Source organism: Lolium rigidum, chromosome 4, assembly GCF_022539505.1.
Source record: "Lolium rigidum isolate FL_2022 chromosome 4, APGP_CSIRO_Lrig_0.1, whole genome shotgun sequence".
In the NCBI taxonomy this organism is placed as follows: Eukaryota; Viridiplantae; Streptophyta; class Magnoliopsida; order Poales; family Poaceae; genus Lolium; species Lolium rigidum.
In genome coordinates, this window is record NC_061511.1 from 93,269,893 (window position 1) to 93,291,422 (window position 21,530).

Here is a 21,530-nt window from a genome sequence, read left to right on the forward strand (position 1 = left end):
TCTGCGTGTAATAAATTTGGATCTTAACTCTGTTAAGAGTTGTATATATTTGCTTTCAGTCGTAGAGTCACTGTTGTGTTACCGATTCTCACCCTGTAGATCCTAGAGATCTAGGTTAGGCTTATGCCAGACCGATGTCTGGGTTTGTCTAGCCGTGACCTCCGGGGTTCCCGACAGAAACTAATTATGAACATGTGATATATAATAAATATCTATTATTATTTGTATCTAGAGCACTGTCTTCAACAGGAGTTGCTTCAGAACGTCTCTTGTCTTGACTCAATAACATTGCTGGTCTTAGAGGTATTTATCATAGATCTTATTGTGAGCATGAACATATACAACATAACCTTGAGTTTTTCATCATTCACATGAAAACTTTAATTATGAATTGTATTGATATTTAAATGGTATATACTATTCCATGTGGTTTATCGCCTCATTGAGGTGGCATTGCTTTTACAAAGTGACCATGTCAACAACTGAAAAGGGGTTTCTCGGCAACAAATAACATTAAGATCTAGTTGGGCAAAAAGATGTAATCGCTACTTACTGACTTGATGAGGTGCTACAATGAGGGATTACTAAAAGTCTTGATCGATATAATTACAAAAGATTTTCAAATGTTAACCTCTGCCATTTCCTAGGACTTCATTAAAACTTTATTATTGGTACTTCCTCTGTTCATAAAAATATATATCGTAGATTTTGTTTAGATACGTGTGTATCTAGACATGTTTTTTATAGATACATAGGAATCTAGACAAAATCCATGCCATCCACTAAAAAAAGGTTATCTTGGGCGACGAAGTTGGCCGACGGCCGTGGTTGATGGTGACCCATCTACGACATTTTTCATTGGTTTTGTTGTAGATTGCAAAACCATTTTTCTTATTCTAGAGGCCCTCTATTATCACACATTTAGGAAAAATGTGGCAGATGGTCGACTGGTGCATGGTAGATGTCAATTTTTCGGCTGCGTGTGCGAAGTCAACCCAAATCGGCACCCCGAGTTGTTGTAGAATTATGGGGGCATGATGGAAGCGTCTCTAGTCGAGTATTTCGGTCGCACTCTCTGTTTGGAGGGCGCGACCTGGTTGAGTTCTCGGGTAAAGTTGTTCATCATTTTGGGTGATAGTTCTCCGATGTCATCCTTTTTATACAAGAAAGGTCTGCTATATTGGAGGTGGCATTTTGGCACACGCGTGCATATGCACCCATTATAGAAAATAATAAAAAACAATTTTAGAAATTTCAAAAAAAATCTGACATAAATTTTTTCTTATACATTGTGACATCCTATGTTCGTTCACAAGTTTTCGTGGAAAAATAATATTTTGTGTGGTGTGTACAAAAAAGACAAAAAAATGTCCTGTACGTAGTCGTGTTACAGCATTAAAATTTGTCTTTTTTACACGAGCCACAGAAAAATGTTTTTTCTTTTGAAAACTTGTGTACCAACATAAAATGTCTAGATGTACATGTAAAAATTTAGTTTAGAATTTTTTAATACTTTAAAATGTGGATTCACATAATGGGAGCATATGCTCCTATGAGCCAAAGTGCATTTCCCTGCTATATTGGAATATTTTTTTACTCGTGATTTTTTGCTACTTGAATTTTTTTTTATCTTTGTCTCATTAGTTAACATTGAGGGATGCTGCTGACTAATGGGTCCTCGATGGCAGCCTCTCTTTACAATTTTTTTTTTGCTATCTTGAATTATTTTTTACTCGTGATTTTTGGCTACGTGACTTTTATTTTCGATCCTTGACGACTTGTTGACGTTGTGGGACACTACTGGCTGATGGTCCCCCAATGTCAGCCTCCATGTACACCAAACATTTGTTATCTTTGATCATTTTTTATCTATGATATTTGTAGGCTACTTGCCTTTTCTCAATCCCTCTTGCTAAACTTTAGTTTGCCAAGCTTGAGGTACGGAACTGGCTAATTGGTCCTGATGTCAATCCCCCTGTACAAGAAATGTGTCATCTAGATTATTTTTAGCCGTGATATTGCGGGATACTTTTCTTTTTTTATCCATTCTGTTAAACTTTACCTTGTCAAGTTTGAAGAACACTACTAGCTGATGGGTTCCCAATGTTAACCTCCCTATACAAGAAACTCGTGCCATCTAGATTATTTTAACTCGTAATACTGCAGGATAATTTTTTTTCGATCACTTTCGTTAAACTTTACCTTGTTAAGTTTGAGGGGCTATGATTGCTGATGGGTCCTTCCTGTATAAGAAACTTGTGCTATCTTGATTATTTTTAACCTGTGATATTACGGGCTACTTGTCTTTTTTGATATCTTCTGTTAAACTTTTCCTTGTTAAATGGGTCCTCGATATCAGGCTCCTTGTACAATAAACTTGTGCCATCTAGATTATTTTTTACCCGTGATATTGTGGGTTATTTGCTTTTTTCCAAACCCGTCCGTTTAATTTTACCTTCTTAACGATGAGTTGAGTGATGTAGCTGACTGGTGGGTCCCTGATATCAGTCTTCATGTACAAGAAACGAGTGATATCCTTTTACCCATGATTTATGGATATTTGACATTCATTTCCACCTTGTTAAGGTTGACGGACGCTGCAAGATGATGGCTCCTCTGTCCTCTTGATATTGAGAACAAGCAAGTGCGTGTGTGTTTGCCCCATCCCAGAGTGCTCCACGATACCCAGCTAGCGTTCACTCGAGGAAAAAGACATCCCGATCCGTTCGATCTGGGAACGAGCCCCGCATCCATCTGGACCGTCCCAGCATGAAACACGACACACAACCGACGGAAACCCTAGCCACCCACGCTGCCTAGCTCCTCTCCGCCGCCCCATTCCTCGCCTCCCCTCCGCCGCCCCTTCGCTTCCTCCTCTCCACAACGTCCAGCTCCCCATGAACAGGACCGAGAGGATGTAGCCCTTCCTCACCGGCGCTCGGTCCGCAGATGCGACGCGCGAGAGTGAAGGATGAGCGGCAGTGGCCCACTTCCTCCTCTTCGCCGCCGCCCTCCCTCCCCTGGCCGTCGCCTCTCTTTCCCCACACCTCCTCCTCTCCTTCTCCCAGCGGGCTCGTCGCTCCTCTGTGGACGAAATCCATGGGAATCACGATCAACAGCGTGGAGGATGCGGCAGTGGCATGGGAAGTCGACGGCGCTGATGAGGATGGAGACAGACACTCAGTGGTCCGGTTTGCATCTTATATTTGTCACGTGGCCGACGTACTGGTCTCCAGCGCCCTCGTTGGAGACGAGGGCCATCGTGGGCGTGCAGTGACGAGCGCACAGCTTTGCCTCGCATATGTCACTGCTTCGACTGCCACCCAAACGTGTAAGTGCCATTCCATCTCTCCCTCTCTCTCTTGTCTGATTAAAGTTTGAGGAGATTTGTTTCCCGTATGGGCTTGTAGAGGTTAACTGTGGAGGTTCAGTTTACGATTTGATCTGGTTGGTTCGGTAAGATCAGAAAATGAGAAGGGCTACGATCTGTACATGTTTAGGTATTGTCCAGATTATTTCCTTGGTTGCCGAAAGTACACATGGTTTTGTGGGGTTGTCTCTTTATTTTGAAGTTCAGATTGTGCTTATATATAGTGTTGATAATTTAGACTTTGTAGATTGCAGGTATGCCAAGAAAGATCCATCAGAAAATATTAAGTACTTCCATTTGTTTAGATATAAAGTGAAAATCCTTACATTGTGAAGAACATTGGGTTTATTGGATTACCCTTCTTTCAGAACTAAATGGCTCCTGCCGAAGGAATGTACTGATGATGAGTCTACCGCCTAAAATTACCAAGTATACTGCTACGATGCCCTGCGGTATTTTATCTATGAAGTCAGATGGGTTCAGTTACTTGGTATTGCTTGAGGAGATCAATAGTCTGTGGGATATCAGTTGCTTGAGGAGATCAATAGTCTGTGGGATATCAGTTGCTTGAGGAGATCAATAGTATGTGGGATATCAGTTGCTTGAGGAGATCAATAGTCTGTGGGATCAGTTGCTTGAGGAGATCAATAGTCTGTGGGATATCAGTTGAACGTAAACTCGCTATCGCTGCCTACAAACCATAACCCACTTAATCACACTTCGTATCATAGGTATGCGATGTTGCGTCCTCTTCATTGTTCTATTGGTGAAGAGTTTCCGTTTCCTTCCCCGTTGTGTTCTCAGTCTGCTGGTCCAGAGGGACTTATGTTGAACATTTCGTTTCTATACTTGGCACGCATTGCACTCAATACTACAGGCTTCTTGAAGGACAATCTTCGAGTGAGTCAAATTTGCTCCAGATTCTAGAATCTATGTCCTAGAATTTCAGTACATCTCAGGTAACAAATTGCAACATTTTTTCTAATTTTATTGCAGGAGTTCTTTTATTCGGTTTGGTTGTCAGAGTTTATTCTAGAGCCAACAAGCAAGAAAAAGTTGGAATGAACAATCTACAGGGGTAAGTACAACACCATATTAATCTGTTTTCTTACTGAGGATGAGTACAATTTACTTCTTGTTTGTGGAAAGCATACTGATGATGATGGTTCAGGTAAAGATATGATGCAAAAGCATCGCCGGTAAGTCTTATTCAGTGGTATCATTACATCTGTCGGTAAAAAACTAAGAACGTGTCTAAATTGTTAGGCTCGCTTGCTCTATCAGGCCTGTACTTGTCAAACTTTCTTTTAGGTGATATTATTATTTGAACTATTTCATGCCGCACGAGGTTCCTTGATAAAATTCTGTGAAGTTTTCCTTCCTTGAAGCTACAATCATTTAAATTCATACTTATTGTGAGGTGCAGGAATCAGCTTGCACAATTTTCCCGATGGAATGGTGCTGTTTCTTGGTTCTGTGAAGGTAATTCCTTTGTGTATTCATGTTATTATATTCACATAATTGATGTTCTAAAGAGGTTTTAGGACTTAGACTTCACCTTGCATTTTTTCTAATAGAGAAGTTATTGGGGCCTACCTTGACTATTGCAATTTTCGAAGAGCTAAATTACCATTTCTGATTAACTTGCTCTAATTATATTGGTATAATGTGAAAATACAGGGTGTTCGCGTGGGACTTAACTGGCTTCTGCTATTGCATTACATAACATACCTGATGTGATGAAATCAACCCATCAGCCTTTCCGGTTAAGTAACCTGACTATTCTTATCTGAAGGTGTGTGTTGCATCCTTGCCACTTTGAATATCCTTTGCAAGTTTTTTCTAATAAGATTCAGCTGCCTTTATTATTTGGCTGTAATAATGCAGTGTTTATATGCCATTAATTTTGAGTTTTTTTGTATTCACTAGGTCTGCACGCATATCGCTGTGATTGCGCGCTAACCGTTATAATGTATAATATTACATTTAATCAGTCTATTTTCAGTTTGATGCTGAGCAAGCATAATAGAATTAGGTGGCATTAAGCGTATTAGTACACAAGGGACCAATTTGGAAATTGTGTTTGCATGATCTATTATTCTGAATAAAATTTGCTGCAGAATTTTTTTTTGTGTGGAGAGGATGATTTAGGGAAGTTATGGTTGTACAAACAAATATCTGAGACTACTGATTTTGTGTTGTTTACTATCCGTGCTTCTTCTCTTATTCACTATCCTATGATTAAATATACGCATCTTCTTTAGGGACTGTCGAATGGATATTTTTAAAGAAATAATTACAAATTTGCATATAGATTATTAGATCTTTATTTCTACGCTTACATTGTATGCTTGTAGCAATTGAAGTCCACCTTTTCTTTTAATATTGGTCGAGTTCTTCGCTGGTTTATTGTAATGTGTTGTCATAAATTATTATCTTAAATCAATGGGTTACTACCTTTAAGCACTATTTATTGTTCGTTCTATTTCACAATGGTGATATTCAACTATATATACATAAAGTCGATCTATGTGGACAGGATACTACATCTGTATCATGAAATCTTGAAATCCTTGTATCATGACAGCATAGACCGACTTTGTTACTGTGTGGGATCCTACAGCAAACCAATCCATGTGAGCACAAGAGGTGAAAGCTTATTAGGAGCTTGATTCACGTGGAATAGTTGATAGATATCTGAAACCAAGCTGAATGAGAAGAAGTAAGTGCAAGCTGTGTTACTTCTGTTTTCTTGTTGCACTTTGACTCGCAATAGAAAGGTAAATCATGGTGACTGATATTACATTCAGTGGTTGTTAATTTCTTCTGTCCTAATGTACCGAGGCAAACAGTTTTGCATGTCCAATGCGTGAACCAGAAACTGCAAGAAGCATAAATCAGCTGTTTAACATAAATGTGATGGTTATCTAGGTGAATCACTTTGTGCTTCATGTGCTGATTAGTTCAAAGAATCAAATTTCATTCAAGGCAAGCTACACAGGTGGAAAAGCAATTGGCTGAAAACTCTCTCTCTGATGTTTGAGAAGCAAACTCTTGCAGATAGCTCAGTGGACAAGAGCTATATCAAAGTTAGCGAAGCATCAATATATTGAAGTTTTGCTTTTGTTCTGCACTGTCATTGTGTATCATTGGAAATAAGGAGATGTGTTTTCTTTATGCCTGTTGTAGATGACCGAATTCTGTATTTTCTTTATTGTGGAGTTACCAAGTGATGTAAGGGCACTCGACTTTGATTTTCTCCAAGCATTAATTTTAGGGCACTCAACTTTGATTTACTAATTAGTGGACAGATGAAAATTAGATTAGGCCTTGATTGGACTGCCACTGTACGGTGAGGAGGCGCCCCAGGGGGCGCCCCAACCACTAGTCAGCCTCTAAGAGCCGTGATGCTTTATAAAATTTTATAACGAGTAGGAATCAAACAAGAGACCTCAGCACTAGATAATTGTGTGCCCATAGTGGCTTGCCACTACGCCAACAACAGATATATGAAAGATATGTGGTAAGCGGGAATGGTGTTTTGGCACATGGGAGCATATGCTCCCTTTATTTTGAAATGCATGTTACATACATTTTGAAATTTTAAAAAATTAAAACGAAAAATTCGAACGTACATCTTCACGTGCTAGACGCTCACAAAGTTGTTTCATAAAAATCCGACTTGTCGTGTGACGTGTGTAAAAAAGACAAAATTCAATGCTGAAAATAAGTCTTTTCATGAGATAAAATTTCTCTTATTTACGCAGACCACAAAACATATTGGTTCCTCGTGAAACTTGACGAACGTACGTATATTGTGGAGATGTACATGTAGAATTTTTTGTCAAATTTTTTCGACATTTCGAAATATAACTTTTTGATAGAGGGAGCATATGCACCCGGGAGCCGAATTGAATTTCCGTGTGGTAAGCCCGCTATACTAGCCATAAATACATATTTGCCTTCTTAAAATATCTGCTACATACTTGTAAATATTTATCTGTTTTAAAATACAAAGGTGACGCCTTTCATGGATTTCCATAAGAGGGAAAAAAGTTCTACACGATATGTTAGGAAACTTGGATAGGCAGTGTTTGGGTCAATCTTTGGTGTGATGAGCCGAAAAGGATAAATAAGAAGGTTTCAGTTGACCTCAAGCATGATGGCCAAGTCCGGGCGAATGGTTTCTCCTTAATAAAAATTCAATGTGCTTGGGGTGGCGGCTCACCTGAAAAGTTCATTCGGAACAAGGGACCTAAGAGCATCTCCAACGCGGGGACCCAAACGGACGCGTTGGACCGTCCGTTTTAGGCCGTTTGGGTGGCCGCGCGGACAGACGAACCTGATCATCGGTCCATTTGAATCGCGTAGTGCGCCCAACGCGTGGACGCATCACAATAGTGAAATACAACAAAAAAAAAGGAAAAAAGGGAAATAATTAAACATAAACCATATTTTATTAAACATATGCCCTATTTTAGGAAAATTTATACATATGCCCTATTTTGGGCAAATTTAAACTACAAAATAAAGCCCTATATATGGGCTTTAAACTAAAAAAAAACCTATCCTGGGGTTTGAGGAGGACGAGGTGGCTACCGGTGCACCGCCTAGTCCATGTGGGCCTCGTCGCCGTGGGCGTCGACGACGTCCCCAGGCAGCGAGGCGCTGTTGTGGCTCGACTACGCCGGGGACTCCGGCCACGGCGACCACTGGGCCTCTTCCCAGGCCGAGTGGGGGTCCGGAGCCGCCCGCTGCTCCGCCGCAGCTCCGCCTCCTCCCTGAGGCGGAGCTTCCTCTCCTGCCACACGAGGCGCCCTGGCCTCCTGGCGCCTACTCCGCCAGATGCCTGGACTCCTGGCGCCTCTCCTCCTCGCGCTGGAGCTTGGCCTCCTCGCGCCGCCACACTTCCTCCTCCCGACGGGCCTGGTCGAGCAACGCCCAGGCCTCGGCGTCCTCGACCGCCTGCCGGGCATCCTCCTCCGTCACGGAGGTGCAGATGACCGCCGCGAGATGCGGCCAGTTGGCCTCGTCCTCCACCTTGGACAGCGCCAGAGCGGCGCGCATCTCCGGGTCATCGTCGTCCTCCGGCTTCGGCACTAGAGGCGCGGGTTGCACCAATGCCGCGCCGACGCGGCGGCCTCTCCGATGTAGAGACCGCCGCGGTGTCCCCCTGCCCTCAGCGCCGACGGAGGACGGCGGCTGCTGCTGGCCTCGCCGTCATTGGCGCCGGGAGGGAAAGCCCTCTTCGAGGCTATGGCGGCGGTTGCGCGCGTGTGGGGAGTTGTCGAGTGTAGTGGGGAAGTGAACTGGACAGGGACAGATCCCTCCCAGTCCACATTTAATAGGACGCGCGCCTCCCACCGACAGCTGGGCCCAGGGAGGCGAGCAGGCGACCAGGCAGACACGCGAGGACGCCGCGTGCCATCCGCGGCCATGCAAACCTGGCCCAGATTTGGGGGTTTGGGTCGTCCCGGACACGGCCATCCGCATTTGCGATGTGTGGCCGCGTTGGGCAACGGTTTTGTCCGTTTCGATCCATCCGGACGCGCGGGCGCGGGATGGGTCGCCGTGTTGGAGATGCGCTAAGCAATGGGACCTTAAAAACACCATCTCCTGGCCGCTAGTTATTTTCTTATGTTCATTTTCAGAAAGAAAAGTTGTTTTCTTATGTTCGGCACCATGACTTGCAATTTCAGCACTATCCACGTGACAACGCAATCATCTCCTCTTTAAACGTTGACCAACGGGGGAATGATCCATTTCTTAGCTATACGTTGTTAGGTAGAAATGAGACTCTCCCCGCGGATGGACGCTAGGATGATAACCCGATTAAAGTTCGCCCCTCCCGCGAAATTACCGCGTGATGGGGATTCGAAACCGGGTGAGCTGGCTGCGCACTCGCCTTGCCTTGCCACTGAGCTGGAGCTCAGTTCTCCAATCATCTCCTCTTCTAAAACAGGCCTTTTCGTCTGTGATGTCTAAGAGTGCTCGTGGTATAACAGCTACGTATTCCTTCACAATTGACACTATTGTAAAGTTCAAAAGACACGCGTTCCATTTAAACTGTTGAAACACCACCATCAAATGATATGATGACAGTGACCATGTATCCGAGATTTGGTAAGTCACGTTGTTGAACGTAAGTATGACTGTATAAGCTGTAGAGATGAAGCCCTTCTTTCCTCTCATACTTGCAGAAATTTCATGGTTGCGAAAGTGATTAAAGCTTGCGCGGATCAACAATTTGGAAAGGGGAAACATAGTGTTATGACCCCATCTGTGGCTCCTCCGCTCCCCACCTAACCCTAACACCTCCCCCACTCCCCTCGCTCCGCCGCCGCCGATGGTCTCCGCCGGGCCTAGCCCGCGCGGTTGATGGCGGCGGCGAGGCCCCCCTCTTCGTGGTCGGCTGGCGGAGGCTCAGCACGCCGCGCGTGCAGGCTCCCCTCGAGGACATGGCGGCGGCGTCCGGTCGATGGCTGCGGGCGGCGCGGGTGCCGCCTGGCCAACATCTGCGGGCGGCGCGAGCGGCGACGGGAACGGTGGGCGGCGGCGCGTCGGGCGTCCGCTCCGCCTGGGGCGGCTTCCAGGAGGGCGCAGGGCGCGGGGCGCAGGGCGCGGGGCGCTGGGTGGTTCGGCCGGCCGGGCAGGGCCCGGCCCCATTTCGAGGCCCCTTCCCTCGCGTCTCCTCCGCTGGATCTCGCACTGCCGGCAGCCAGGGTGGTTGCTGGCCGCGGATCACGCAGTGGAAGCCCCTCTCCGTCCATATTCCTCAGATCTGGCGGCAGTACGCGTCGTGGTGGATGTGGGCTGCCTAGATCTTTGGATCTGCTCACTCACCTGGTGATCTGCGTGGTGAGCGGCCTTGGTCGGTGGGAACCTTGCTGGTTGACGGGCGAACCAGAGGTTCTGGTGCTGGTCGGTGGCCATGATCGTACGGGCGACGTGGTCGCGGCGAGCCGCGTGTTGTGGCGGCGGTTCGGCCGTCGTGCGACGGCCTAACCCTGTGTAGAAGAAGGAGAGGCCACGCCGAGGGGAAACCCTTGCCCAGTTGGGCCATGATGGCGACGTCTATGGACGCCGTCCCCTTCTTGAAGGCGTCATGGGGCTTCTCTCCGGCCTTCTACTGTCTCCGGGTGAAAACCTAAGATCCTCGGATCGGGCGATGGCGGCACTCCGGTGTCGCGATCTTCTTGAAGACATCGCCTTGGAGTCCACAACATGTAGCTCTCCGAAGGTTCTGTGCGAAGGTGTCTTCGTTTGGCGATCTTCGGCAAGGCTTGCTTCGTTCCCTGCCCTTGTCGAGCTTCCTTGGTGGTGCTTCTCGGTTTGTGAGCAACGCGTCTTGGTCCCCGGTGGTGGTCGGCTTCCGGTGGCGTTTCTGCGACGGAGGAGTGTTGTTGAGGCGCGCGTGAAAATGGCTCGCTCTCGGGTGAGTTCCGGCCCGACACTGTAGACTCCAGCTCTACTCTGAGTCCTCGTAGGCGCTTTGGCTGAGCGTGTTGGTCGCGCTTCCGGTTGTAGCTTCTTCGGTAGTTCGTGTGGATGTGTGGTGTCGTTCTGTAAGCTGGGTTCAACACTTTGTATCGTTATAGCCGTTCGTGGCTTTGTTAATTCAAAGTTGGACACTTGAGTGCCTTTTATCTAAAAAAAACATAGTGTTATTGATCAGAAAGAAACCAAGAGAACACAAAAACCACAAATTTTTACCAAGCATGATAGGGATGTTGTTCCTATCTACAAATCTGCATGTGTGGTGAGTGGTGACCACGGCCACGTCCCGTAAGTTCCCTCAATAATAACATCTCCTGCCAGCAGTATAGAGTAACATACAAAAGCCCGTGGAGGCGTCTCTTGTTCTCGGAAAAAGGAACTGCGATCTGTCCAGGAATCGGTCAGGCAAAGCAATTCCATCCAAGACAACGTACCTCTACACCAGAACATCTGGATAGTATAGTAGTTCCTGCTAGCTCTGGGGCATGTAGCACTTACAAAATTAGCATGTTTTTTCCCGAGTTTTTAACTCTTCACAGAACATGAGGATTAGGAGTTCTTGCTAGCTCTACTTCAGTGACAACTTGCACATGTTGCAGACTACACACCAATGCGCCACCACGCCTCTCTGCTCAGCTTCATCACGAGGTCTTCATTAGTTCCATCGCCTTGCTGCAACAATTGAACCAAGCCAGAATGTAAGATGTACAATCAACAAAACAAATCGGAGCATCAGCCATCCATGGAAGACCTGCACAGAATCCCTGCATGGCACTTCACAAATCACAACCACATAATTCATGAACCTGGGGCTGACATCGTGGGTCAAAGTACAACACAAGAAGGAAAAAAATGGCTCTTAACGTGTAGGTAATTGCCCTTAATCTGCTTTTCCTCAGTAAGGAAGTACTTTGCTAACCTAAGATCATGCATTGGTTATGTTAATGCACTCAAAAGAGATAAGAAAAAGACAGCATGTTACCTTAGTTCTCTCTCAACCTCAGCATTCCCAGGGTCTAGTTTTTGTGCATCACGAAGAGCATCACAAGCTTGTTTATACTCCTAGATGAATAACAATAAAATCAAAGAATGTCACCAGGATACAAGATCAACAGTAAATAAGTAAACATGATGGCAAGAATGTGACCAGGCAACAACATCGCTGATAAATAAGTATACACGATGGCAATGTAGACTCACCTTGAGTAGCATGTGAGCTGCACCCTGACGGTAGCAGGCTTTTGCCCATTTAGGTCGCAGCATTCTGCACCTGAGAGCATCTGACAGAGCACCTTCACCGTCACCCATGGCCAGCTTACAAATACTCCTGTTCGCATACAGTGTTGCATTCTCTCCATGATCTATCACCTATGGCCAAACATGACATGTCATACCAACATTATTCCAACCTAAAATCATGGCATGCTAAAACACGATTGTCACGTGTGCCAACTGGTAAAAATAGTGTGAACACATTATTTAGAATGGAAATGTGGAACTGTCATGTGTTAGAACAGGTACTGGTCCTAAGATCGATGAATGTGACAAGGCATGTGGTACATCTCAAGGAGAAAGAATCGGACGGCCTTGGCGCAGGGACTAAGGGCATCTCCAACGGGGCGACGCATTTCGGACGCCCAAACGGACGCGTCGGGCGAAATGGCCGAAATCGTCCGCGCGTCCGTTTGCGTCGGGGTGGCTCCAGCGGCACGACGCATTTTTTTTTCCATTCGGTGAAGCCGTCGCCTGCGCAGGAGGCTGTGGTGAAGGTGTCCAGGGATCCCAGGCCGGAGCAGCAGCCAGAGCGCGGTCGTCGTGCCCCTGCCAGGCGGGCCCTTGCGAGGACCGGGCGGACGACCGCTGCGTCCGCACAGCGTCCGCAGAGACGCAAACCTGGCGCATATTTGGGCCACGTTTGCGTCGCCGCGGACGGCCCGGTCACTATGCATCGCCCCGCTGGAGGTGGTACCAGACGCATTTTCGGCCCGGGCGGACGCAAACGGTCGCTCAGCGTCCGTTTGCGTCGCCCCGTTGGAGATGCCCTGAGAAGGAGTGACGGTTACGGACATGGATTAGATCTTTACTACTCCAGCCCTATATACTTGCCGCGGATTTAGACAAAATATAGACTAAAATCTGTCTAGATTCAATGAACCTGCAACAAGTATTTAGAGCTGGAGGGAGTAGTTTATTCTGATTTATTGGATTATCTATATGTTGTACAGGATGCATTTATAGGGAAGACTTGACTTGATGCCTAAGAATATAATCCTGACTTGCCTACGAAACCGTATCTTCATCTTCCTAACTAACCCAATACCCTCTGACAGGAACATATTCTCTTACTAGACTGATTGGCTTGTCAAACTTGGCTAGTCAGACAGTTAGATAACTATTCATTTGTGTCATATTCAGCACATTCTATAAAATCGGTCCCAATGCGTGATAGATCATGTGAAATCATTTCAAGTCCCAAGTGATACGGAAAACTAACTAGTAATATATGTTTCAAGAAGTATGACTGTATAAGCACTACCTAGTACTAGTAGTATCTTCTTGTAACATGTTTCTTCTTCAAGAGCTCTCATCGAATGTTTAACCAAATAACAATTCACCAATCTTTCAATCAATTTTTCTGTTGAATCCATGTTGCCTGCTGAACAAGCTCCATGATGGAATACGCTTCCATTCTACCCCAAGTAGAAATATGACTGAACTTTTGCTCATTAGTAAATATTGTCTTGAGATCATAATCATTTCAGATGGTCTTTGGTCAGATCTAATTATAGTTGTTCAGAACATTTCCAATTTAGTTTGTCTTTTCTCAGATTAAATCATAGCTGCATCACAATACTTCATCTGAACCTGATGGAGCTCATATAATTTGTCACCTCGATTATTTATTCAGAATTATATTTTTATTTTCTTTCTTTGGCAAACCAAAGCTCAAATCTTACAGAAGAAGTTAGATATCCTACATGATAATTGTAGAATTGCATGCACCGGACCGGTTCACGCAAAAGCTTAAGCTGATGGGGAAAGGTGAGCTATTCATTTATACTTCAACACCCCCCCCCCCCCCCCGTGTGTGCCTCCCTCAGGCCTAAACGCGGACCAAAAGTGGGCTGCAATTCTTTTATTTAAATTGCGCCAGCCGGGTCTTGAACTCAACCTGGCTTGGCTCTGATACCATGTAGAATAGCATGCACGGTCACCCAAAATATTAAGATGGTGGGAAAGGTGGGCTATGCATTTAACTATCAGAGATAAGTTGCAAGATATTTACCAAATCATAAAGTTTCAGTGCTGTCTTATAATCCTTCTGTTTGAATGCCGTATCTGCCCCTGTCTTGGCAACATTTTTTCTTCTCTCAAAGTCTTGTTGATCCTAAAATTTTAAAAATAATTAATTGAATATTCAAATTTTGGAACAAATAACCGTTATCAACAATAATTTATATTACAGAAGAAACTAAGCAATTTCGTTCAACATTTGTCATAGTTTGGTATGTAGATGGCTAGCTCTTCCACATGCTGTTGCTGCAATGCAAAGTGCAGACCCGATCCTGAAGTTAAAAGTACTACCGGTCCCATTTCAGTTTCTCAAAATGGCACACTGGCCCATGTTGCATTGGTGACATATTTTGGACCTAGCCCAAAAGGTCGAAGTTAAAGTTGAGGAACAGAGAGTATCTCTTCTCTGTTTCAAAGAAGTATGCTAGTAAATCACAGGAAATCCTTTTCTATACCATTGAATACTTTTGCAGTAAGGATAAGTTTACAATCTGGTAATCACCAGGTGGACTACCGTAAAGTGAGGACTGCAGAGCAAAGTATGATGCTGGTGAACTCCACATCCATAGTATTAACTTTAACCTTTAACCAAGCATTGTACCAGAGAGCATATAACGCTTCTGTAGCATTACCAGATTTGCTTCAATGCTCTACTTAACGATTAAGTTTAGGGTGTGACTAGTTCTCATTTGACTGAGAACTAGAGGATGTCATCAAACTCAGTTGCAACTCGTGACTAGCATGAACCATGAAGCAAATCTAATGGTCTGGAGCATTTTTCTTAGTTGCATCTCTACTTGCAACTGGAAAAAAAAATCTCAGTTGCAACCCAACTTGCAACTAATATGCACGAATCACGATGCAATCGAATGGTGTAGGATTTGACTGACACGAACTTAGTTCTCATCTAGTTCTAGATAGCTGAGAGCTAGCAAAACCTTTAAGTTTACAACAGTTAATCAAATTGAGAATTAATCCAAAAAAAACTTATAGTGGGTACAAATCTGGCCCTAAGAGGCTCACACCGAAATCATATCCGGCCAAAATCCCACTGGCAAGACACTAAGCTATGAGCATTTTATATCTTCTAATCTATACATTAGTTGTTCTTGTAAACACATATGCCATTCCGTCTTGTAAACACGGGTGTCATGTGGTACAAGCAATATGCATACATCATTTTGAAATAGTGGAGCAGTCGCTTCCTTACAAACTGTAAACAAAGCCAGGATTAGCGTTTTCTCCAAGGGTAGCCTTAACAGGTATAGCGCCCGTACTTCAACCTTGGAAACAGAAGGATGCTTTTTCAATTAATAGTTCAGACCACACATGAGTTCATAATGTCTAACAATGGGCAGCCCAAGTCTTAGGCCAGAACAGTTGGTATCTCTGTGTGACCACATTCTTCCAAATTATAATTGGTAGAGAACATAGTTTGTTCTCAGGAGTCATTGCTTAAAGCTTTGAACTGTTTTCTTTATAAGAATTTTACAAGATTGGGGCACCTGTAAATGTGATATCACTGTAAATTAAGTTTTTTTGGCTTCGAACCGGAGACCTGTAGTGTGTTAGACTGACATGATAACCAGCTACACCACGAAAACACTGGTCTGTAAATTAAATTAAGTTCTGAATCTCACTGTCAATGTGATATTTACCATCCATAAGTAACTCCAGGTCATAACACTTAAAACAAAGTGATAGCTTACTGCAATCAATATTTGGTATTGGAAAAGTATAACGGCGATAAATAACTTACGAGTGGCTTCTTAGCTTCAATTTTTGCATGCGAGATTACTCCTTCAATACTCCAGTTTCGAACATTTGGTATTGGGTAAGTCAATGGAAACAACATTTCAACTTCCTCCTTGCAATCACGTACTGCAGCACGCTCTATTGGTAATCTACCCAACTGAGAAAGGGAAGGAAGAACTGTTATTTCTCAACAAATTAACAATGTAGTTCAAGAACCCCTACAGAATATAAGGGAAAGAATCAGGATTTAGATTTTTTTTCTATCAAATGTTTCAACCAGGATTTTAACACAGAAAACATTTACAGAGTTGCTAAGCAATTCAAGCTGCTCACATACTCAGAAAGAACACCAAAAGGTGTTCAGTGAGGTACTTCAACTGTTCAGCAAGAGCTGACATTTGAGACAAACGTAAAGTTATAGTGGAATCCCAACTGAGCTTGCCCTTGAAATATATGCATATAACAAACAGAAGTAGTTGTATATGTAATCGTTGCAATTGCTCGTGACTCATAGGTCATAGCACAAATATAAACAGGTTCATTATGTTAGACTAGTAAAAGGTACGTGCCTTGCACGTATAAAATATGTTTTGGTGTGCATGGATTGCGCATATACAAAGAATTGTTGCCTACAACCTTCGTTTCTGGATATTATTTGCAGCTTGATCTTCTGATGAAATTGGTGAAACATATACGTTAGATGGGGACCGGTTGAAGATCCGAAAGCGTCTGCATATGGGTCTTATTGAGCACGGATAAACGGCGGCGCAGAACTCGAAGAGAGCGGCGGTTGCTCTTCCGAGAAGTACGCGCTCCATTCTGACGGTTGGCGCGTCGATCGACGCGGTTGCGTGATGGTTCCGCTTCTCGGCAACTGCACCGTCGCTACGTAGGCGGCGGTTGAGCGTCCGAGCCGCTGACGCGTCGGGCTCACGTCGCTTCCGCTTTTCGTTGTGTCCAGCGTGCCCGGAGCGTCCCCTGTGTAGCGGGGACGGACTGGGGGCGCCGGACACCATATTGGGCTGCGCCGGACAAAAATGCCTTTGGGCCGCGCGGTTGGGAACGTTTTTTTTCCGGCGGGTCCAAATCGCTTTGGAGACGGTTTGGGAGACGCGACTGAAGATGCTCTAATATCCCTGAACAAAACTCGGTCTTCCAATGTATATGAATCTTTTTTGTTGGACAATTTTTCGTTTTATATTTTCTGTTCTAGATACCTGGTTATGTAACATAAATAAAAGACATGCATAAGCAATCTTTTAATTAAGGACTCGGAGGTAGAGCTCACGGATAACTCTCAGGCTGTGGAACTGTTAAAGCTGACATGTGTGTTCCTCACGGGGCAAAAGGGGGACGCAAGACAGATTGTCGTGGGGTTGTTTACTTGTGAGAGAAAAAGAGATTACAGAGCCGAGAGGACGCGGCCGCGGGAAATTTCTGACCCATCGAGAATAATCGTGAAGCGCCCAGCGGATTCCGATCTCGTCCACGCGCACCTAGCAGACGTTGTGCGCGGGAACACTGTACCAACGAATCCGAGAGACGTGGACCGTCAGATGACTACTGATCAACGGCTCAAATACATTTTATAGAGAGTGATTGGGGCGGTTCAGAAGTTCAAAAAGAGATCCATTATATAGTAGTATAGAAAATATAGTAATGTTATAGTAGGATTATTTGCATTTCCCTTCTGTTGTCTGTTTCCTACTCTATCTCATACATATAATTGTATATATATGGTCCTAAGGCTACATAAATACCCAATAAAAGTGATGAAGAAACACACAAATTTAGCTATGAAAATTTAATTTATTCTAAGGATTGTTGTCTGCGTACATTTTAACAAATTTAGTTAGCTGGAATTATGTGTAATGGGATCAGTATCTAATCAACTGTCAAGTTAAGCACCGATATGACCTCTTTCAAAAATTAAAAATATTGATACATGTTAGCAACTTGTGGACATAGCACATCAACCACATTCGGAGAAATTATTTTAGAAGAACGATATATGTACATACCAGAACAATACAAGCATGGCTGTTGTATTAAGAACATGATATTTATACATTATACATCAAATAAATAGCAATATCCATCCATTGAAAAAACTGCCTAGAAGCAAGCGTAATTTTCTCATTATTATACTGAGCCTCAAAGCATCATAAACTCATCGCTAAAATAGCACCTTAACAAAACCGAAGTAGATGAATGATAATAACCAGAAGCTATATTCGAATAGAGTGGAATACTGGACACCAGAATCACCAAAAGATGTAGAAAGTAAACAAACGTACATCATCGGGAATATTAGGATCTGCCCCAGCCTTCAACAGAAACCGAATGAAGTTTGTATAACCTCCAAACCCCGTAGCGAACACTAACGGAGTCATAATGGAACACTTTCCATTAACATCAGCACCGGCCTGTGGAAATTACTTTTCTTAGTATATTTATGATGCAATCTCCATGCACGATGTATATCAACATATAAGGTTGGCAGACATGGTGGAGTAGGCACAATCACAACATGGGAATAGATAATAGTCAAGAAAACACTAACCTTAATTAGCAGCTTCATGCACTTCAATGAACGGTATACAAGAGCATTCATCAGGGGATATTGCACACCATTAACAATGACGTTAGGCTGAAACAGAGTTCGGACACTTCACCCTTAGAAAACAGTAATGATTGTTGTATCTTAAGAAGATATGAATAAATACATATAATGCTTTAACTGCAACTCTTGCTGATTAAAAATGGCCGATGTACTTCATTCTAAGTTAGCAAGTTCACATGACACCAGTTCTATGGATGTGGGCATCGTTTGGATGCAGAGGTTAGGAGATTAAATTATTCCTTTCGAAAAAAAAATGACGCCAATTCTAAATTTCTAATTCTTAAAGCTAAAAAGATCCCTGCGCGCACTGTCTTCATTACCCAGATAGAAAGCATTCCTGTACCGGCAGTGAAGTTCGTGCAAAATGTCCGAACGAAGGTATCCGCTTGGGATGGAAATGCATTTCAAGAGTCGAATGAGCTCATAAAATTAATATAATAGCTTTTACTATGGGTATGAAGTATGAACCATGCACCTCCAAACAAGTATGCACACACAATTAAAGGAAATACCAAAGTAATAGTACAAGTAAAGAGGCAGAGTAATGCGTACAACATAACATACGTCTACCTAGTGGCTTGCACAAATTATTAGCAGGGTTCCTACGAGTGGATTGTATTTATCAGTTATTACGGAATGTAGTACCTCCATTTTCTTGGTTCATCCAACCTACAACTAAGCATTGGAAACTCACACGTCACACTTATCCTTACTCTTTCGCCAAACATCCAGTGGTCCTTACTTAAAGCATGTGGATGGTAATTTTGGGATTAATTACTAAATACAGGTGACATACTACTCTCAAGCGTTTGATTTAAAACAATGTCTATCATATAGTCTAGTAGTGTGCTTGCCTGTTTGGTGGTATGAAGTAGAAAATAGCGTATCGTCCATTCAATCCTAATTCAGATGTAACCAGCCTTGAGATCTGTACTTACTTAATGTCATGCACATAAAAGATGGAATAAGCACTGCAATATCCAAGGATGTGCCAATGCAAGCAACCAAAACAGCGCCAGATTTAACGCATATGTGTGTACATGATCTAAGTAGTTGGGAAACCAAAACATACTATCAAACTCAATCTGAAAAAAGAGACAAAAGATAACACTCAAGGCTATATACATTTGCGTGGTGGTCCAACAAAATCTTCAGTGTTTTATCCTTCTCATTGGTAGCAGCAACATATAGCGGTGTTCCCTGGCCATAGTCTATGTCTACCGGTACTCCTTTTGAAATCAGGAACTCTGTTACCTTACAGGATCCTGTGATAAAAGAGATGATTCCATAAGTCAAACACTGAACATACTGATTGTGCGGTCATGGTAAAAATAAATAGAGAAAACTTATCAAAATAAAGCAATACAATACAGAGCAGGTGTTAACACTGAACATACTGATTGTGCGGCCATGGTAAAAATAAATAGAGAAAACTTATCAAAATAAAGCAATACAATACAGAGCAGGTGTTAACACTGAACATACTGATTGTGTGGCCATGGTAAAAATAAATAGAGCAAGCTTATCAAAATAAAACAATACAATACAGAGCAGGTGTGTGTCAGGGTAACAACCTGCACCCGCGGCATGGTGGAGAACCGTGCGGCCTTTTACATCTGCTTTCAGTAGATCACCGCCACAATCAAGGAAATATTTCACAGTAGGAACATCTCCAGAATGGGCAGAGATCATAAAAGGTGTTGCACCTGCAAGAAAATCTTAGCGAAGCACCCATCTTAGAAAACCTAACATGGAATGACATCTGCCAAAAATAGAAATTGTGATCAATGTTAGAGAAAAACCTCCAGCTCCAACTACAACTACAACTCCAGGAGCATTCACATCTCCTCCGAGATCCTCCACCAAGTATTTGCACATCTCCAAATGGCCTTTGTATGCCGCAGCATGTAGCACACTGAGGCCATCCTTACTGTACGCAAGAATCATCCTTGGGTCACCATTCTCTTTGAGAAGACTCTTTACAACACCTTTCACCCAAAGTGAATATCGTCAAGGAAGCGAATGAGCCAGAATAACAAGCTATAAATATAAGACCACAAGATCGAAAGGGAGCAAATATGTGCAAGGCACCACAATCCCACTATTTCAGAGGAACGATTGATTCGTTGCTGGACACGCAGTCAAAAAAAAAGAACACATTTTTTCAATCTACATTATGTGCGCGGAGGTAACGGGGAATCAGATTGCACCCTCGGATTCGTCCCATTTAATCTTAACAGTGATCTGCGAGTACTAGACGTCAAGGAAATGTAGCATCGCAGTAAATAAATAGGGTAAATCCACTCTGGGACCGACTAAACGACTGAACCGAAGAGGGGAAATTCAGAGCAGAATTTGAACTACCTTTGAGGCGGCCGAGGTTGCCGTCGAAGGCCGCCCTCATGAGGGCACCCTGACCTGCAAACACATACACACCCACGCCACGCCAAGCACGATTGGCATTAGAAACCCAGGCAGAGAGAAAGAGGGGACGAAACGCAGGAGCAATTGAAATGGGAGGAAAGGCTGGACGCACGGGTGCCGTCGTCGGAGGGGCGGAGGTATACGAACGGCGCCGCCGCCATGGCCGACCGCAAGCGAATCAGGCGTTCTTGCTCGCGAGGTGGAGCTTCCCCTGGAAGCCTGAGTTGCGCTTGCGCCGCGGTGGAGGAGACGGACGGGACGGGGGTTTTGGCCGGGGGGAAAGGCCGGGCTGGGCTGCTCGGGCAGAAGGAATCCAACACTCGTGGAGCTAATCGATGACATTGCTACTCACACTCCATGACATTACTGGCCCGCACCGAAGACGGAACCTCGGCAGAGAGCCGACGAGTGGCGGGCGGAGACAGTAGCGGACGTTGCGGTACAGCAGAGGCTACTTGTGTTTAAAATAAAAATAAAAAAGCAGAGGTTACTTGCAGGGTGGATATAGCGGTCCATTTCGCAAAAAAAAAAATATATATATATATATATAGCGGTCCATTTGACGAT

General features: G+C 44.0%; 2 protein-coding genes across 14 annotated transcripts; one reads left to right on the forward strand and one right to left on the reverse strand.

Annotated features, from left to right (window-relative positions):
• The first annotated feature begins 2,656 nt into the window (after positions 1 to 2,656).
• Positions 2,657 to 6,666, forward strand: LOC124649657. 13 transcript variants are annotated; one of them, XR_006986748.1, is made up of 7 exons: positions 2,657 to 3,331; positions 3,618 to 3,624; positions 3,739 to 4,270; positions 4,367 to 4,448; positions 4,797 to 4,852; positions 5,051 to 5,165; positions 5,300 to 6,173. XR_006986748.1 is itself a non-coding variant. In XM_047189250.1 (3 exons), exons 1-3 carry the CDS (start codon positions 2,950 to 2,952, stop codon positions 3,939 to 3,941), a joined length of 618 nt encoding a protein of 205 aa, XP_047045206.1. In that variant the 5' UTR covers positions 2,657 to 2,949; the 3' UTR covers positions 3,942 to 4,360. The 13 variants fall into 13 exon arrangements, 1 of the variants encoding a protein (XP_047045206.1); XR_006986749.1 differs by lacking the exon at positions 2,657 to 3,331 and adding an exon at positions 3,348 to 3,500; XR_006986746.1 differs by having other exon boundaries at positions 3,618 to 4,270.
• Positions 6,667 to 11,159: 4,493 nt separating this feature from the next.
• LOC124708986 (ankyrin-1-like) lies at positions 11,160 to 21,124 on the reverse strand. The gene is made up of 12 exons (XM_047240620.1): positions 21,076 to 21,124; positions 20,904 to 20,957; positions 20,342 to 20,527; positions 20,114 to 20,257; positions 19,665 to 19,804; positions 18,480 to 18,566; positions 18,214 to 18,342; positions 15,921 to 16,073; positions 14,154 to 14,255; positions 12,068 to 12,235; positions 11,850 to 11,929; positions 11,160 to 11,539 (listed from the first exon to the last, which is right to left on the reverse strand). Exons 1-12 carry the CDS (start codon positions 21,122 to 21,124, stop codon positions 11,509 to 11,511), a joined length of 1,323 nt encoding a protein of 440 aa, XP_047096576.1. The 3' UTR covers positions 11,160 to 11,508.
• Positions 21,125 to 21,530: the final 406 nt, after the last annotated feature.

What these genes read in the sequence shown, in the direction of transcription:
- LOC124649657 (XM_047189250.1), top strand. Translation starts at nt 2,950, where the DNA reads ATGCGACGCGCGAGAGTGAAGGATGAGCGGCAGTGGCCCACTTCCTCC. An exon ending in TTCGACTGCCACCCAAACGT is followed by an intron (nt 3,332 to 3,624) that starts GTAAGTGCCATT and finishes TGTAGATTGCAG; the next exon opens with GTATGCCAAGAAAGATCCAT. An exon ending in GATCCATCAGAAAATATTAA is followed by an intron (nt 3,658 to 3,738) that starts GTACTTCCATTT and finishes CCCTTCTTTCAG; the next exon opens with AACTAAATGGCTCCTGCCGA.
- LOC124708986 (XM_047240620.1), bottom strand. Translation starts at nt 21,124, where the DNA reads ATGGCGGCGGCGCCGTTCGTATACCTCCGCCCCTCCGACGACGGCACC. An exon ending in CCACCATGCCGCGGGTGCAG is followed by an intron (nt 19,805 to 20,113) that starts GTTGTTACCCTG and finishes CTTTTATCACAG; the next exon opens with GATCCTGTAAGGTAACAGAG. An exon ending in CACTGAAACTTTATGATTTG is followed by an intron (nt 12,236 to 14,153) that starts GTAAATATCTTG and finishes GTTTGGCCATAG; the next exon opens with GTGATAGATCATGGAGAGAA.